The 19,552-nt window shown below is 48.0% G+C and overlaps 1 protein-coding gene across 1 annotated transcript in view; it reads left to right on the top strand.

The window, feature by feature from the left end:
• The window catches only part of KSR2 (kinase suppressor of ras 2), a 390,550-nt gene that overhangs the window by 312,665 nt on the left and 58,333 nt on the right, over positions 1-19,552 (top strand). The window contains exons 10-12 of the mRNA XM_061169432.1: positions 8,728-8,896; positions 17,261-17,302; positions 17,954-18,026. Of these exons, the coding sequence (XP_061025415.1) occupies positions 8,728-8,896; positions 17,261-17,302; positions 17,954-18,026 (284 nt within the window). The remainder of the gene's footprint in view (positions 1-8,727; positions 8,897-17,260; positions 17,303-17,953; positions 18,027-19,552) is intronic.

Raw genomic sequence — 19,552 nt, 5'->3', positions numbered from 1 at the left:
AGGGGCGTGCTGGGGCTGCCGCTGCCAGACAAGGGGCAGGAGGGAGGAAGGTTCTTGAACAGGACTTGGCAGATTGATCTGGGAGCATTGCCCTTACTTCCCAGCCCACCTAGGCTCTCCTCATTCTGTGTGGTTTGTGTCTAGAAAAGTCTGGGGGGCATCCAGCCATCAGTGCAGAGTGAGTGTGCCAGAAATCTACCTAATTTAGAGAGAGGGCACCTGGCAATGAGAATGAATGAGCGTGTTGACTGGGGCACAGTAGGGATGGGAGGAGAGCCTGAGAGGGGGTCCTTAGTGGTGCAGACTCCGCCCTCTTTCCTCTGTGAGATGTTTCATCCTCTGCCAGGATGAGCTTTGCAGATGGTTCTGTGCTTTCTCACACATCTGTTGAATCCAACTACCAAGGGACAAGAGTCTACTTCTGAGCTCCTGCTGGAGACTGGGTAGATGGATCTGTGTGGGGACCACAGGTTCTGAGCCCTAGCTAGCCTGTTTGGCTTCTGGCTGGTCCTCAGATGGTGGTCAGCAGCGGGCTTCTCTGTGCCTCTTTCTTTCCAACGTGGCCTGGAAATTTCCAGTGTGATTTCCATGTCCTTTGTTTGGTCTGTTGGTTGGATGGCACCAAAGCGATCCCAGGGACACTTCCAACCTCACGGAAGAAGCAAAGGTAACATATGCCAACAGGTGATTTCTCAAGCCCTGCAGTGCCTCCATGCATTGTATGGAAGGTGGATAAAATGGGGGTCAATCCAAGCGTGTGGGAAGTCACCAGCCTGTGTTCAGGACCCAGATGAGTGTCATGGTGGCCGTGTGACCTCTCGCCGGCAAGGCATACTCTCCCTTCTCTGCGTAAGGCTGGAGAGGGCCTTTCCCCCTCCCTGATCCACTCTCCACACAGCAGCCAGAATGATTCTTTTTTTTTTCTTCTTACATTTTTTTTAAACATCTTTATTGGAGCATAATTGCTTTACAATGGTGTGTTAGTTTCTGCTTTATAACAAAGTGAATCAGCTATACATATACGTATACATATATCCCCATATCTCCTCCCTCTTGCGTCTCCCTCCCATCCTCCCTATCCCCCCCCCCCAGGTGGTCACAAAGCACCAAGCTGATCTCCCTGTGCTATGCGGCTGCTTCCCACTAGCTATCTATTTTACATTTGGTAGTGTATATATGTCAATGCTACTCTCACTTCGTCCCAGCCTCCCCTTCCCCCTCCCCGTGACAGAGTAATTCTTAATGAATGTAATTTGAATCACACCACCCTCTGCTTAAAAACCACCCCGTGGCTTTCTGTTGCTTGGAGGAAACAAATCAAACTCCTCACTGCAGCCTGCAAGGCCATGCACAATTTGGTCCCTTCCTCCATCTCCGACCTCCCTTTCCAGGCCTCCGCAACAAAGCCCATATGTTCTTTCTCTCTCATGCTGTCACCCACCGTTTTTACTACTGGATCTCAGTCATTCACCATCTGTCTCCTTGTGGCATTGTCTTAGGACTTGATGATGCAGCTTGGCCTCTGAAGTCAGGCAGACCTGGCAGCCAGTCTTGGGGCCTCCACTTACTCACTCTGAGACTCTGGGCAAGTAACTGAACCTCTCTGAGCCTCAGCTTTCCTGTGTGTAAAATGGGCGTGTTCCAGTTATCCCCTGCTGTACAAACAAACGACCTCAAACTTCGTGATGGACACCAACAGCTCTTTAATTATGCTCATGGAGTCTGTGGGTCGGGGATTGGGAAAGGGGTACAGTGGGGATAGTTTGTCTCTGCTTCATGATGTCCAGCTGCGGAAAGTTCACGCAGCTGGGGGCTGGAATCATCCACAACAGGGATTGGCAAACTATGGTTTACAGGCCAAATCTAGCCCACTGCCTGTTTTTGTGAATTAAATTATATTGGAACAAGCCACACCCATATTTTCTATGGCTGCTTTCATGCTTCAAGGGCAGAATTGAGTAGTTACAAGAAAGACCACTTGGCTCACAGAGCCTAAACCACAGGATGGCTTAACCATTTCAAGAAAAAGTTTGCCAGCCCCTGATCTAGAGGCTCCTTCACTCACGTATCTAGTGCTGGGATGAGTTAAAGGCTGAGCTCAACAGAGACTCATCGGGAGCAACAACATGTGGTCTTGCCTTGTGGCTTGGGCTTCCTCACAATATGGCTGCTTCAGGGTAGTCAGGCTTCTTACATGGCACCTCAGGGCTCGAACAGCAACTGTCTTAGCAAACAAGGTGGAAGCTGCAAAGGCTTTTTATAACCTAGCAATATAAAAGCCCATGCATTGTCTTGGCTTGTCTCTAGCCAAGGGCTGGCAGTGTCAGTTCTGCTGTACTCTACCGATGGAAGCAGTCACAAACCTACTCAGATTTAAGGGGAGGAGGCGTGATCTCACTTGTCAATGGGAAGAATCCAAGGAATTTGTGACCGTGTTTGAAAATGTCCCCTGGTAAGCAAAAAGAGCACCAACCCCAGAGAGTTATTGTGGGGATGAAATGAAACAATCAACATAAAGCACTTAAGAGAGGTTCCTGGCACATGGTAAGCGTACAGGAAATTCTAGCTATTTTTATCAGCTTAAATCTTGGGCTTCCAATCATAATGTCAGGCTGGGTCTGCTTTTCCTTTGTTATTTGTAAAAGATGTAGGTCTCCCCACCGCTGGGGTTGGGGTGCTTAAGGGGCTTGAATGGTGAGGCTCCTGGGAAGTAACCGGGCACACCTATAACCATCCTGTCTTTTGTGGCCTCTTGAGGGGTGAGTGGCTCAGAGCCGTCTCGAGACCTTTCTTTCCGGCTTTACAGACGCAGCGAGCCTCTTGGTGTCAGATGGGACGGAAACATGGGTCAGACAGATCGGTGACTGTGACATTGTTCTGCTTGTCTGCCAGCAGGAGAATTTGATAAGAGAAATAAATTAACTTCTATTTAGAAAGTGGCTTTGACATGAAGGTAGACAGGAGCTATCTGAGAGCTGGGTTATTTTTTCCCCTCTTTCTCTTCTCACGGGCTTCACGCAGATTCTTTTTGTCAGGCGATGATGTGGTTAGTGCAATAGATTTCTGAGCCAATTTGATCTGAAGATTTCCTTTTCATTGCTCTCTGTCTCTTCTCTTGTCTAGCTCTGTCAGTCCAGGTTCATAAGAGCCCAGCTTGTTCACCCAGCAAAATGATCTGAGTGTGCATTTTGGAGTCAGAAGGTCTGAGCTTGAAACTCAAGTTTCTTCATATGCTCTGTGACCAGAGCAAGATCCTTCTGCCTTTGCTTTCCCCTCTGTCAAGTGGGCATTATAATAGTAGATGTTAAGGGAGTTGTGGAGAGGAGTTGATGCAGTGTGTTATACGTCAGGAGTTTAGTCCCAACACTGGATCCTCAGGGCATGGAAGAGCTTGGTGATGAAGAAGACAGACAATGAGGAGGGGGAAGAGGGACAGAAGGAAGAGTAGGAAGAAGAAAGAAGAGGAAAGAGGAGGAGGGGGAGGATGGAGGAGGGGGAGGAGATGGAGGAGAAGCCGCAGCGGCATCTGCCGTCTCCTGAGGGGACCAGTCTCCAATGTTTGTGCTTCCACATCAAGGCCATCAAAAGTCCCATCTGCAGTGGTGTCCGAAGCCGAAGATCTGCCTGCTGCAGGGAAGCTTTCTGAAGTGGCTGCTTGCTGGCTGTCCTTGGCTGCAAGGGACAGGCTCAGCTCGGCTAGCTCAGCACAAGGAGTTGTCTGTTGGAAGGAGGGACACGGGGCAATACGAGAAAGGGGAATCACAGTTGAGGAGCTATAGGTCTCATGAAACTGGACGTGGAGGACAGACTTGTGCTCAGGCCAGCTGCTTGGACCCTCAGCAAGACCCTGGGTCCCTGTCCTGGTCCTCCATCATGACGGTGGCTCGGCTACTATTTGTGGGTCCCCTCTGGTCTGTTACTGTTGACTGGTCTCCTCATCCTCTACTCTCATCTTTTCTCTCCATCGTTGCTTCTGTGGCCATAGAGTTCCTACTCCTTGTAAGCTCAGCCAGTTTGTTTTCTGGCCTGTCGTGGCTCTTCTGTTCCCTGGAACCTCATCTCGCCACCTTTGCTCTGCTTTCCACTGTTCTTCCTCTTGGCCCCGCTCTTTTTATTCCGTATCATAGGTCACTGACCAGCTGTCATGATGCCCTGACCTATGGTCTTGAGTTGGGAGTGGGCTGTGGCAGTCACAAGACAAGTATGGCTGTTTAGGAGAGTCTGTTGGGTTGGAGGGTGGGGACAGTTTCCTTCGGAAAAGTCCATGGGAGAGAGAGTTACTATCATTGGCACGTTCAAATCAGTGCGCAGCTGCGTGAAGGGGGAACCTGGGAGGTGAACATGCTGCTGTTTGATTCTCAGAGTCAGATGGGAGTTTCTTATTACTTGGTTCAAACTTCTGTTTCTGCTTCTGGGCTGGAGATGGGGACCTGGGCCACTAACTCTCTGTATGACTCCAGCAAGTCACATCCCATCTCTGAGTCTCGGCGTCCCCATCTATAGCACAAAGGGGTGGGCCTGGATGGTCTCTGAAGGATGTTTCCACATCTTAACTGCACTCAGAAAGAGGAATTACGCCATTAGCCCTTCCCTTCATGATCTGGTAGCGTTTGAGTTTCCCTCTGCTGGAAGACAACCTCCAGCTGCTGCTGCCGTTGGGACACAGATCTGGGTCTGGCCTGAGGAAGGAATTTCCCATCCTGTTTAGCAGTTCTGCTGGGGAACGTGGGCACCATATGCAGCTTTCTCTTTTGCTGATTCTGTTGATTCACATCAGCCCTGAGCCTCAGAGGTGAGAAAGACTGAATTCCTGCCATAACTATTTCCTTCATAAGAGAGGCTCCTCCTTCCCTCCCTCCCTTCATCTCTCCTTCCATCCCTCCTTCCTTTCCATTCATCGATTCATATAACATTTATTAGCCACCTCCTATGTTTTTGTTTCTGTGCTAAGTTCTGCAGATTCCAAGATGAATAAGACACTGTCTCGTACAAGGAAACGAGGAGATAAACCTTTTCCTCCTTCCCTCTCTCCTTCTCCTGATCCCTCCCTCTCTTCATTTCTTTCTTTTTTCCTTCCTCTATCACACATTTTTCGAGGGACCACACTGTGCCTGGCATATTGCTAAGTGCTGAGAATAAGGAGCTTCTAGCCTCGAGGACGAGACAGATAACTAAGCCGAGAAGTGACGGTGTTGAAGCATCAACGGAAGCTGAGGCCAGTACCAGGAGCGAGCTAGTACCAGGCAGCGCTAGTACCAGGAGCGAGCTAGTACCAGGCAGGACCAGTACCAGGAGCGAGCTAGTACCAGGCAGGGCTAGTACCAGGAGCGAGCCAGTACCAGGCAGGGCTAGTACCAAGAGCGAGCTAGTACCAGGCAGCGCTAGTACCAGGCAGGGCTAGTACCAGGAGCGAGCTAGTACCAGGAAGGGCTAGTACCAGGCAGCGCTAGTACCAGGCAGGGCTAGTACCAGGCAGCACTAGTACCAGGCAGCGCTAGTACCAGGCAGGGCTAGTACCAGGATTGAGCTAGTACCAGGCAGGGCTAGTACCAGGAGCGAGCTAGTACCAGGCAGCGCTAGTACCAGGCAGTGCTAGTACCAGGCAGGGCTAGTACCAGGAGCGAGCTAGTACCAGGTAGGGCTAGTACCAGGAGCGAGCTAGAGTACCAGGCAGGGCTAGTACCAGGAGCGAGCTAGTACCAGGCAGGGCTAGTACCAGGAGGGCTGGAACCAGGAGCGAGCAATGTGCTGACCTGGTGGAGTGGGAGGTCAGGGGAACTTCTCAGAGGAGGGGCAGTCTGAGCTGGGCTTTGAAGAAAGAATAGGCATCTTCCAGGCAGACTGGGACAAGGCGGGGCAGATATTCCAAGTAGAAATAACAACGTGTCCCAAGCCTCGGAGATGTGAAATAGCCTGGCTTATGTTGGGAACTGTGGACCGACCATTTGATGCGACTGAGGCAGTCATTGTAGGGATGAGAGAAGAGGAAGTGATGTAAGCCCAGGTCAAGCCTGAATGTGTACATCACGGACCAACGTTTTCATTTAAACATGCTGTGTCATTGGAGCACAGTCTATATGCCAGTTCCTCCTAATGGGATGCTGTTTTTAGTACAAACCTTTATACTTTTTTTAACTGATATAATGACTTTTTTGCAGAGCATCTATGGAAACTTCTTGAAATTTGCCAATCTGTGAGTAGAAGTTCAAAGAAGAGTCTTGATAGGATGGATAGATGCCTGACTTTCATTTCCCCTTGCCCCTCTACTGACACGATCAGTCCCTAACTTCCTTTAAAAACCTCCTGTGCCCCATTGGACTGTATGGGGCCTTCACAGCCCAACCACGTAAATCTTAGCCCACATGTCACTGCCATATTATTCCTTGTACTAACATGTCCATTGCCATTAAAATTTAATTACCATTAGATAAACTAGGATAGAATGAGAAGGCTGGCTTCCTGATGCCTTTCTACTAAAATCAGATCAGAATTACCTCCAAGGTGGTCTTGCATGGAAGGTGGCTGGAATGAACTTGAGCATGACCTTGGCTGGAATAGGAGTACTTTGTCCAAGGAATGTTTGTAGGAGTTTGATACACAAGAGCCACAGAGGGTAACAACCTAGCTGTCCTTCAATAGATGGTTGATCAAATAAACTGTGGTACATCCATACCATGAAATACCACTCAGCAATAAAAAGGAACAATCCATCGATGCATGCAATAACTTGGATGACTCTCCAGAGAACTATTCTGAGTGAAAAAAGCCAATCCAAAAAGGTTACATACTATATGATTCAATTTATAGAACATTCTTTAAATGACAAAATTATAGCAATGGAGAATAGGGTAGTGGTGCCAGGGATAAAAGATGGGAGGGAGGGGTGGTGAGGAGAGAGAGGGAAGTGGGTGTGGTTAGAAAAGGGCAACATGAGGGCCCCTTCTGGGGGTGGAAATGTTCTGTATCTTGGCTGTATCAATTCAGTTTCTGGATCATGATATTGTACCATAGTTTTGCAAGATGTTATCATTGGAAAAAACTAAGTAAGAATGCATGGGATCCCTCTATTATTTCCTACAACTACATGCAAATCTGCAGTTATCTCAAATCAAAAGCTTAATTGCAAAAGTAAACGCCGTCATCAATCTAATCGCTACCGTTTGTTGATAACAAAGTGCCTCAGCGCAGTGCTCAGGGTGTAGGTACATACATAACCTTATTTAAACTTCGCAACAGATCCACACACAGTGGGTGTTCTTCGCCCACATGAAGGACAGGGAGAGACTGAAGCTCACAGAGGGGAAGTCCCTGATGTGGAGGCAGTGTGACCGCGTGGGAGCGGGATGGACTCTGGGAGGGGGACGTGCACAGCACCGGTTGAGCACGGGATGCCACTGGGCATCCAGATGGGGAATGTCCACTCCCCACCCCACATCCCCTGCCCTCATATGCTGGTTGGTGTTTGCTACACCAGCTCTGGAGTTTGGCAGGTAAACACACCTGTTGACAAATAATCAGATCACACAAAACCATCCTTGGGCACCTGGAGCCAAGCTGAACGGTGGACCTCTGAGTAATGCAGGGACCAAATGATCCATGTCCTGTGAGTGAACAGATTAAGGTTCCCCTGAGAACTCTTAGCTCTACTGGCTTTGAGAGGCAGGAACCCCTTTTTTGGGATGCTGAGGTTTGCTAGTGTTATTCCCATTTTACAGTGGGCAAAACTGAGGAATGGCAAGGTTAATCATTTTGTTCAGGATGCGAGGGGAAGAGGTGGCCATGGGATTTTGAATCTGCGTTTGCCTCACTCTGGATTCTGCTTGTATCAGTTTCCTGGGGATGCTGGGTAGCTAAGACAAATTACCACAAACTGGGTAGCTAAGACAAAAGACATTTATTCTCTCACAGTCTGGAGTGCAGAAGTCTGAGATCGAGGTGTCAGCAGGGTTGGTTCTTTCTGGAGACTCTGAGGGAAATCCATTCCATGCCTCTCTCCTTACCTTCAGTGGCTCCGGCAATCCTTGCCATTTCTTGGCTTCTAGAAGCATCAGTCCCCTGTCTACCCCTGTCTTCAAATCGCCTTTTCCTCTGCGTGTCTTTCCTTTTCTGTTTCTTATAAGGACACTTGACATTGGATTTAATGCCCCCCACGCCCAAATCCAGGATGATCTCATTTCAAAATCCCTGACCAGCGTCATTCTGAGGATGTACACGTGGATTCTATCTTCCTCTTGACTTTAGAGCAGTTTCAAGGGCCGGAAGAGGCATTGCTGGTTCCAACTGAGATGCGAGGGAAGACGCTGCAGGCTTGCTCTCACACTCTCTCTTGAGCTGTCAGGCTGTTGATTCTTTAATAAACACTCAGGAGGAGAGGCGTTAGGATGGGAAGAGCACTCTGGGCACCTCTGCGTGGGACTTTCCAAAATCAAAGAGGCCCAGGGAGCGTGACTGTCGCCTACATGGCTTTCATTATGTGGCTGCCTTTCAGTCCGGGCTCCAAGCAGTGGACAGGAATTTGACCCCAGAAGCTGTTCCATCCGCAGCGGGATGCAACCTGGTGGGGATGATGAAGCAGGTGGGGGGACTTTTGAAGGATCTGGTGGTTGAGGAAAACGGAAGAGATGCTGTGGATGCTAGGGTGGGGTCTCTTCCTGTGCAACCCACCCTCACTGCTGTGTCTCTGCCTCTCTGTCGGCCCCTGCCCCATGCCCTGTTTTCTTCCTGCAGGACCACATCCCTGTTCCTTACCAGCCAGACTCTAGCAGCAATCCCTCGTCCACAACGTCCTCCACACCCTCCTCGCCAGCACCCCCGCTCCCTCCCAGTGCCACGCCGCCTTCTCCCCTACACCCTTCTCCGCAGTGCACAAGGCAGCAGAAGAACCTCAACCTGCCAGGTACCTCCATGCTTGGGAAGCTACAGGGGGGAGATCTGGGTTCGTGCCAGAGCCATTTCCGGACCAGTCCATGCGTAAAGGCAGTGGGTTGGAAGCATGTGGATTGAGTCTTACCATATGCAGGGCAGTTGCTACATATTACCTTATTTGATCTTTAGAGTAGCCATAACGTAAGTACGAGCAGCTCCATTTTACAGATGAGGAAACAGAGGCTCAGAGAGGTAAAGGGACTCTTAGAGACTCAGTGTTTCGGGAAGCAGCAACCCAGGGTCTCCACCTAAGTCTGAGTCCCAGGGGGAGCCATTGGCTGTGGAGCTGGCTGTTGTCTTATGAGCAAAATCAGTTGAAACTGGCAACAAGGCTGCATTCTGAGTCCTACCCCAGACATCAGGACAGGACTCTGAATGAGCGGGCTGGCATCCGATGTTCAGTATCCAGCTCTCTCATGTCCCTGCCCTGTGACCTCTGACTTCAGTTTTCTCATCTCTGAAAGGATATAGGTGGACGAGAGGACCCCAAAGGGTCTTCCAGCTTGCAAACTCCAGGACACTCGGCTGCTGACCTGAGACTATGTGCTGGGCTGTGAGATGGTGGAGAGGCTGTCATGTGCTGCTTTGGCTTCTCGGACTTAAGAAAGGGCTCTCTCTCTCCTCTTAGGCAGGCCAGACCTAAGAGTCTTCCTACCCCTTCTGGGGCCCGGCCCAGCCCACTTGCCATTCTAGGGCCCCAAGGACATTTCCAGCTCAGCCATATTGGCAGCATCATAGCTGACTTCAAGACAGAGGCAGGTGGGATGAGGTCTGGCTTGGCCGGTTGGGACCAAAGTCTAGGTCTGTGTTGTTCAACATGGTACCCACTAGTCACGCATGGCTGTGTAAATTTAAACTAATTAAAATTAAATATAATTAAAATTTTAATTCCTCAGTCACACTAGCCACATTTCAGGTGCTTGCGAGCCACATGTGGCTAGTGGCTGCCATACTGGACAGCACAGGTATAGACCATTTCCCACCATTGCAGAAAGTTCCACTGGACAGTGCTGGTCTAGGGGCTGGTTTCCTCCTGAGCCAGCGAGCTTCACGCAGGGGAAGAAAAAATCCCAGGTCCGCAGCCACAGGTCACACCTGCAAGCCTAACCAGCCATGAGAGAATATCTGGGAAACGAACGAAGACCCAACCCCACATCTGGGCAACACCCAGATACAACCACCCATTGAGGACAAGCTGATCACGTCACCTGCCCACACTGCTTCGATCTGGGCTGTGTCCAAAGGGATAGAGTGTGTTTTAAAGACTTACATCATGGAAATTTTTTGGTTAAGTCCAAGCCCGAGGCAACCTCATACCTGTGGTGTGAGGGCCACTCACCTGGCAGCCAGCAAGGACCATAACGGGAGTCAGCAGCCGGAATCATTTCAGTAAGTGCCCCTGAGTCAACAAGGCAACAATTGCCCAGCATTTCCGTAGAATGAGGGTTCCCACCAGCACCCCGAGCCATTTCCACTTCTCTGGAAGGAGGGGAATGGAAAAAAGGCACTTTGACACCCCATGACCCCCCAATTTCTGGAGGGAGGGGCTGGGTCCTTTCCTAGAGCTGTACCACCCGCCACCCAAGACACACACTTAGGGCTATTTTCCCTGTAACTGTTTGCTACTTGTTTATGGGTGGGGAGGGGGGGCGGGAAAGAACCTCTTAAGGGAGAACCACGCATCAAAGCACCACAGCTCTTTTCATCTCCAAAAGACTCTGCCGGCATCTTTAAACAAGAGACCTGACTCAACAGGGGCAGTCACTGTTCCATCAGTTCCTTTGTCCCTTCCGTCAGAGCCCCAGGGAGGGGTCTTGGCCAAGTTGCAGTCAGAGCCCCAGGGAGGGGTCTTGGCCAAGTTGCAGGGCTCGCCTGCCAGTGGGTCTGCATCTACTCCATGGCAGGTCCCAACAGTGTCCTGACCCTCTTTGGGGAGTGGGCTAAGGGGTCCTTTGGGGGAAGGCACTTTAGAACAGCAGTTAAGAGTGTGGGTTCTGGAGCCAGGCTGCTTGGGTTCAAATCCCAGCTCCGTCACTTAATAACTGCGTGATGTTGAACAAACTGCTTGCCTCTCTGTGCCTCTGTTCCCTCATTTGTACAACGGGGATAATAATAGTACCTACTCTGTAGAATCCTCGAAGGGCTAAACGTTGCCATACGTGTACAGAGCTTAGCAGAGCACCTGTCTTGTCAAAGAGCTCAACAAAGGTGAGCTATTTTCATTACTATTAGATAAACACAGGAATAGCAAATTACCGTGGCTACCACTGCTAAGTAATCCGGGCCTAACTAGAATTGTGGAAATAAAGATGAAATCCCCATATACCATGGTATTGGGAGTAAAAATCAAATTAAACTTTGGGGGTAGGTAATTTGGCATTGTCTGTCAAAGTTTCAAATGTACATTCCAATTACAATGTAGGTAATTTGGCATTGTCTGTCAAAGTTTCAAATGTACATTCCTTGGACCAGCAAAATCACTTCTAAGAATTTATATACAGAAATGTTTGCAAAGGGCACGGGGATCTGTATGTAAGGATTTCATGGCAACAGTAAAAAATTTGGACTCAACCCAAATGCCCATCAGGAGGGGAGTGTTTGAATACGCTAATATATCTGTATAACCAAATACTTAACCAAATACGCTAATATATCTGTATAACCAATATATCTGTATAACCAAATACTCAGCCACCCTTAAAAAGAATGGAGTAGCTCTTTGTAAATATCCTGACATGGAAAGATAGCCACAATATCTTTTAAGTGGAAAATAAGTGATGTGCAAAGCAACTGGTATAATAACATCCTATTTATTGTAAAATGGTTTAATATATTTGTATAGGTATGTTTAAATGTGTGTGTATATATATGTTTGTCTATGCGCACACATGTCTGCAAGACTTCATGGCAGGTGTTCTAAGAAAAGGAATTTTCTTTTATGCACTTCTATAATATATATAAGAGCAAGGAATATGCACCAGTTTTATAACTGAATAATAACAATAAAATGCATTGTCGACAGGGAAAACAAACTAGGACCCTCCAGAAGGGCAGCCAGACCTTCCCTCTGTCTTAGGCGGTTTTCGCAAAATTCCCCCAGGGTGACAGGCATCTGTTCTGTTCATACAAGGCCCTGGTCACCTGTTATACTCTAGACTGTGAGCCTCTGTTGATGGGAAAAGGAGCTTTGGCTCTGGTTTCCTGCCAGATGTTGAGTTTTCTGAAGATTATTCAAGCTAACACCTAGGCATAAAAATGTCCCTGGCATTGATTGATCTAGAATATTCTTTCTCTAAAACAGGCTGTGCGGTTAATGGTCATTTGGCTCATTTGCTAACCTCAGGGCACGTGAAGGACACCCACGGGCTTGGTGGGATTTGAGGTTGTGCTCTGCTGGTCGGCTGGACCTCCTTGTTTTCCGCCACTCCCTTAAGAAGCCTGGTGCCATGTTGGACATGGCACAGTGTAGGGTGGAGTCAAGAGGGCTACATTTGGATCCCAGATTTGCCCCTTCCCACCTCTGTGGCCTTGAGTATGGCACTGGCCCTGTTTAGATCTCAGTTTCTCATCTGTAAAATGGCTCTAACTTGCAAGCTTGTGTGACATTTGATGTGGGAAGGTACATGAAGGGGTTGTAAGGGACTATTGTGTGGGTTTTAGAGGCTGGAGTGTTCAAATGCCTTCTTTCTTGGGCGTAACCTAGTGCCGTGTTTAGTGTCTGTCTCCTCCCTCAGAACGTCAGCTCCATGAGACTAGGAAACTAGTCTGCTTCAGCCACCCCTCTGCGCCCAAAGCCCATCACAGTGCCCACTGCTGAAGGCACTGATTAGATGTTTGCTGAATGAGTGAGTGAACGAGTGACTTGAGGCTCATGCACTGCCCAGAGCTGCAGGTTTGTTTTTTTTTTCCTTTAAACTGTCTTCTGGCCCTCAGACTGCATTCATCCATTCCGATATCCTTAATGGGTATTTATTAAGCATCTACTACACACCAGGTACTGTACAAGGCACCACGTATGGAGCAAGGCACAAACCAGAAATGCCCTGTAAAAGTTTGCCGTTGCTGCTGTAGCAAATCACCACGAGCTTAGAGGCTTAAAGCAGCAGAAATTTATTATCTTGTGGTTATGGAGATCAGAAGTCCAAAATCAGTTTCACTGGGCTCAAAATCAAGGAGTTTGCAGAGCTGGTTTCTTTCGGAGGTTCTAGGAAGGAATCCATTTCCTTGCCTTTTCCCAGCTTCTAGAGGCTGCCTGCATTCCTTTGCTCATGGCCTCGCATCACTCCAGCCTCTGCCTCTGTTATCACATCTCCTGTGATTCTCTCTGACTTGGATCCTCCTGCCTCCCTCTCGTAAGGACCCTTGTGATTATGTTTAGGGTTCACCCAGAGCATCCAGGACAATCCCCTCATCTCAAGATCCTTAACTTCATCACATCTGCCAAGTCCCTTTTGTCATGTAAGGTAACATATTCACGGGTTCCAGTGGCTGGGATATGGCCATCTTAGGGATGGGGGTGGGGGAGAGGGCATCACTCTGCCTGTCACAGCCTCTGTTCTCATGGAGGTTATAGCTTAGTGGGAGGCACAGGTGTTAGCCGAGCAAACATACACATGAATATAGGATTATAAGTTGTGATAAGTGCTGTGAAGGGAAAGAACAGTGCTATGAGCAAATTCAAGAAGAGAACAAGTTTAGGTTGAAAGGTCAGAAGCAGCTGAGTTCTGAAGACTGGCCAGAGAGGGCTGGTGGGGAGTTGTCCAGGCAAAGAGAGGGGAACACGTGCAAAGCCCCTGCCACGGGAAAGAGCTGGAAAAAAATGTCCCAGTGGCTGGAGTGCCATAAACAAGGCACCAAGCAAGACTCAGAGCTGCAGAGCTGAGGCCTGGCAGGGCCTTGTAGGGCTTGGCAGGAATTTAGATTTTATTTAAGACACAATGAGAGGCAGTTGCAAGGTTTAGGCAGGGGATATTTTGATCTTTCTTCTTTCCTTCTAGATCCTTCCTTTCAGATGAACACTCAGGCTGCTCTCTGGGGAGCCCATAGGGAGGGAATGGGGGCTTCAGAGTGGAGGAGCCTTCAAAGTGGCCTGCTTGTCTCTCTGACCTCGGGTCATCTGCAGCCTCCCAGCTCCTGGGTCCTCTTTGATGCCAGAGAGCCAGGAGCCACTCGCGTTCACCTGCTGCCCCTCGGACCTGCTTCTCGCTGGTGTCCGTTATCAGCAAGAAGAACAGGCAGGACTCACGGCGCCCTTTCCCTCCTCCTCTGGCCAAGACTCTCTCCCTTTCGGCCATCAAGAACGAGCTGTTATCAGGCACTTGAAGGGGTCCAGGCGGAGGCTGGCTCTGAGCGTGGAGGCGTTTGCCACGTGTCCCATTGCCTGACACCTGTCCCATCTCAGAGTGGTGCCTTCTCTCCATCACCAGCCCCGCCTCCTTAAAAGAACACTTAACTGCCAGCTAACCTTTTCTGCAGACACTGAATCCTCAGTCCCAGTTGGGGAGGGAAGAGATCAACTAAGTCTCTTGACAATCCCAGGTAGTTTTTCTTCTTTTAATTTTAGCCCCTTGTTGACTAACAAAATGTCTGCCTGCAATGAGAAAACCTAAGACCATAAACCTAAACCATTTATCTAATGGAAGAAAGGTCCCTGACATCATGGAGGTTGGATTTCTTTTAAAGCTTTGTTCTGTAACCTTGAATGAGTTGCTTCCCAGCCTAGGCACTTCATTTTCCAGAATCAAAAATGCATCCATTTCAATTCCAACTAGCTGAGATATTTGGGAATTGCTGTGCTAAAAGAGAGTTGAGTAATTCAACAAACGTGAGCAGCTTACCCACTGGGTGCAAAGGCACCAAACCAGGTGCTTGGGATCCTGAGATGCCAGGACTTGCTGTCCATCCCAGGGGGAATTTGTAAATCAACTGCACCCTCAGGCGCAGCTAATGACTTAGCTCTTTGAAACTATCTGACTGTCTGAATTATAAAGCATCCTTGTCTGTTAGTTAAGAGAGCTTAGAAAGAGATCGGCTTATGCATCGCAACTCATCCTGATTCTGCACGTTCTATGCACTCTTATCTCATGTCATGATGAGCTCAGCCCTATGAAGGAGAGATTTTTATTATCCCCATTTTACACATCTGGAAACTGAGACTTGGAGAGAGTTGCTGAAGCTTTTATAAGCAATCAAGGAAGAACAAGGATTCAGCCCTACAGGATCAGCTTCTAGACTCCAGGCTTGGAACCGCTGTACTCATTTTTGGTGAGCCAGCTTGTCGCTGAATGAATAAAACTGTTTCCGGAAGTATATTCACCAACTCAGACTCATATCTGATCCCATCCCTGCTCACTGCCTTTACTTGAGGATATAAAACTCCGTGTGACTTGTCCCCCACCCCTGACACCCCTTGTACCCCCTGGTCCAGGCCCCCCACCCCACTGGAATAGTGGTAACATTGGAAACCTTGGGGATGTCCAGAACAACTGGCCTCCAGTGAACAGACTGGAAGTAAAATGAATTGTAAGAGAACGAGCAGTGAATTTGAGGAAGTTTCTTTTATATGATTTTTCCCTAAATATGGAAATTAATTCATGCCTGTGGTAGGCAGAATAATGGTCCCCCAAAGAGGGCCATGCTCTAATCCTGGGTTCTGTGAATATGTTACTTTATACGGCAAAAAGACCTTTGCAGCTGTTACTAAATTAAGGATCTTGAGGTGGAAAGATTACCCTGGATTATCTGGGGGGACTTGAAATGCAATCATGAGGATCCTTATAAGAGCGAGATGAGAAGGTCAGAGACAGTAGAAGGCGATGTCGGGACGGAAGCAGAGATTGGGGTGACGGGGCTGTGAGCCAAGAAATGCAGGCGGGCTCTACAGCTGGGAAAGGCAAGGAGTGGATTCTCCTTTGGAGCCTCCAGAAAGAATCAGTCCTGCCAACACCTTCATTTAGCCCCTTACAAATGTTTTTAGACTTCTGACCTCCAGAACTCAAAGAGGATAAAGTTGTACTGTCTTAAGCCATCCAGTTTATGGTAAGTTATTACAGCAGCAATAAGAAAACTAATACAATGCTCAATGCAGCCAATTGGAAAAACACAAGAAACACATAAAGGACTTCTTCCAGTTTTATTGAGATACAGTTGACATATAACATTGTATAAGTTTAAGGATATAATGATGTGATATATGTATCTGTTGCAAAACAACATCCGTCACCTCACATAGTTATCCATTGTTTTTCCTTGTGATGAGAACTTTTAAGATCTACTCTCTTAGCGTCTTTCAAATAGACGATACAGTATTGTTAATTACAGTCGCCATGCTGTACATCACATCCCCAGGACTTATTTGTCTTATAACTAGACGTTTGTACCTTTTGACCACCTTCACCCAATTCTTCTATCCCCATTCCCCACTTCTGGCAATCACAGATCTGATCTCTGTTTCCATGAGTTTGTTTTTTTATAGATTCTGCATGTAAGTGAGATCATACTGTTTGTCTTTCTCTGTCTGACTTATTTCACTTAGCATAATACCCTTTAGGTCCATCCATGTTGTCACAAATGACAAGATTTCATTCTTTATTATGGCTGAATAGTTTTCAATTGTGTGTATGTATGTATGTGTGTGTGTGTGTACATGTATATATGTATATATATATTCTTTATCCATTTGTCTGTTGATGGGCACTTAGGTTGTTTCCATGTCTTTGGGATAGTGATTTCTTTTCCTTCAGATATATACCCAGAAGTGGAATCCCTGGATCATATGGTAGTTCTAATTTTAATTTTTTTAGGAACCCCCATACTGTTTTCTATCGTGGCTCTACCAATTTACATTCCCACCAAAAATGCACAAGGGTTTCCTTTCCTTTACATCTTTACCAACACTTGTTATTTCTTGTCTTTTTGATAATAGACATCCTAACAGTTGTGAGGTGATACCTTATTGTGGTCATAAAAGATTTTTTTGAAGCCACTGTCATCGCTCTGCCAGAAGGGAGAAGATTACTGTGTTAGATTATGGCCTTGGAGACTTTTCTCTCTGTATATGTGTGTCCTTACGCATTTAACAAAGGTGGGATTGTGCTCAGGTTGGCTCTCTGAGTTGGGCTGCTCTGTTTTCAGGGAGTGTCAGTGGGAGGGTTGGCTTGGATGTTTCTGGCTTCTTTACACATGTTCTCAGTCCCTTGGAATTCGGGGTGTCTGCAGAAGTCTGGAAACCTCAGGGGCGGGCAGAGAACCACAGGTGGCCGCAGGAGCCCCATTTGTTACCTGAAGGGCCCGCTCCGGGGCAGCGCTCACTGTGATGTTTTCTTTCTTTCGCAAGCGTCCCACTACTACAAATACAGGCAGCAGTTCATTTTCCCAGGTGAGTTTCATGTGAGCTCAGTTCCTCCCGAGCAAGCCCTCTGAGGCGTGGCAGCTGCTGGAGGGGATGGAGGCGAAGGTTGCCGGGGTGAATGAGCCCCAAGAGGATGGGGTGGAATCCCCAGACCACAGGCTGGCGACTGGCTATGGAGGTGGAGGAGGAAAGGGTGCAGGGTCCAAGGGCACAATGGCACCGACGAGGTCCCAGAGCACAGTAGGAAGGCCTGAGTGGGTGGTCTGCAGTGCAAGGATGGGCAAGGGTGAGGAGGGGTCTAGAACCACGTGGCAGGGGAGAGATGGTCAAAGGGGCTTGAATCGGGCACTGGGAGACGTGAAACCAAGTGGCCTCATCATCCCAAAGGGGACTCAGGAGTGAGGAGGATCCAGTGGGTGCTTCAGGCCAGAGGCTTAGGGCCTCCGGCAGCCCCCAGGTGACAGTGGGGAACTTTGTTCAGGATGTCATCTAGACCGCTCGTGCACCTAGGCAGGTAAATTCAAGTGGCCAGGGAAGGGAGAGAGGGGATTGGGCAGCCCCAGGGACTCATGGTCTGGTGAGAAGTTCTCAGCTGCCAGCATCTCCCGGGAATCAGGCTTTTGGGGGTGGTTGTGGACCCCGAGTTTGGTTTCTTACTGTCTAATCTTTGACTCTCAGATGTGGTGCCGGTGCCAGAGACGCCGACCCGGGCGCCCCAGGTCATCCTGCATCCAGTGACCTCGAATCCAATGTAAGTGGAACAGAGACCTTTTCCCCTGCCCTGGCCCTTCAGTTTGCTCAGGACCCATGTCTTCTTTCTTCCTTCTCCTGGAATTGATGGGGTGGGAGGCGGGGGAGAAGTATGAGGGGGCCATAGAGACAAGGGAATAACTCAAGCTAAGAGAGAGAGAGTGTGACAGCTCAGGCCAAGAGAGGGACAGTACCCATCCCCTTGAGTCACTTCTGCCTTGTGTCCCTGGCCCTGCCGATCAAGTGTGATTTCCAGGGGCCAGACCATTTCCTTCAGACCCCCAGACCCTCCTATGATCAGAAAGACCACTTCCCCTAGGCAATAGCTAGAGCTTAATGAAAGGGCAATTATTCTGCATCATTATCCCCCTTTTAAAAAGGATAATTTAGGTTTATACCAGGGATCAGCAACTTACAGCCTATGGGACAAATCCAACTTTCAGCATATTTTTATAAATAAAGGTTTATTGGAACACAGCCATGCCCATTTGTTCACAACGTGCTGTCTATGGAGGCTTTCAGACTACAACAGCAGAGATGAGTAGTTGCAACAGAGACCGTATGGCCTGCAAAGTGTAAAATATCTACTACCTGTCCCTTTGCAGAACAAGTTTGCTGATCCCTGGTTTATAACATTATAAAAATAAAGTAAGCTAATTTGGCGAAATTTGGGCTATTCTGTAAAAAAAAAAAAGGAAAAATAATCACTTATAATTGCACCACTCTTAGAAGTGTGCTCTATTCATATTTTACATACTTGTGGTCCACACTATATGCAATTTCCATCCTGCTCTGTTTATCCCTTAATGCTATAACATCACATTTTTTCATATTATTCTGGGCTCTTCATACACATTAATTTTAATGAATGTAAAATATCATATCGATGTGGAATAATTTCCTTAACCATTTCCCTACCACTGGATCTTACATCTTCCCATATCTCACTGTTGTAAACAACTCTGCAACAAACATCTTTGTGTGTGGTGTCTTTAGCATCCTTAGGATACAGACCCTCTTTCCAGGTGGTCTATTGCTTGTGCATCCAAAGTGAAATCACCTTCCTTAACTTCTTTGGTTGTGACCCAAGTCTGGGGCATGCTAGGGACCTAATTTTGATTTGACTTCTTTCCCAACTCACATTTCTGCCTACTTGGTTTTTCTTCTGGCTACCCTAGCTGCTCCATCCTTTCTGACCCATGTTACAGCCTGTGTTAAAGACCCAAATGGTACATTTCTGAAATCAAAGGAGCAGCAACTTGCCTAGGGATATTGTGCTGACATCTAGCTCCAGATCATTTCTCTGCTGCACATAAACCAATTCCACAATTTGTGCAAGATGAACTCCAGGTTATTAACTGAGAGTCAGGGAGTGCCAGTGAAAAATGGAGTCAATAAGTGCCTGCGATCTGCTTAAATGTGCGTGGAGTGATGGGAACTGACTCTTTGCAGAAGGGAAATCATTTAATAGCCCCGGCTGCTATAATCACGCCTTGATGCAAGCAGAGGCGAGCAGTCCATTTTGTT

The sequence above is a fragment of the Eubalaena glacialis genome, chromosome 15, assembly GCF_028564815.1.
Source record: "Eubalaena glacialis isolate mEubGla1 chromosome 15, mEubGla1.1.hap2.+ XY, whole genome shotgun sequence".
NCBI classification, from domain to species: Eukaryota; Metazoa; Chordata; class Mammalia; order Artiodactyla; family Balaenidae; genus Eubalaena; species Eubalaena glacialis.
Note: the sequence above shows the minus strand (reverse complement) of the source record. Positions and strands in the feature narration are given on the sequence as shown.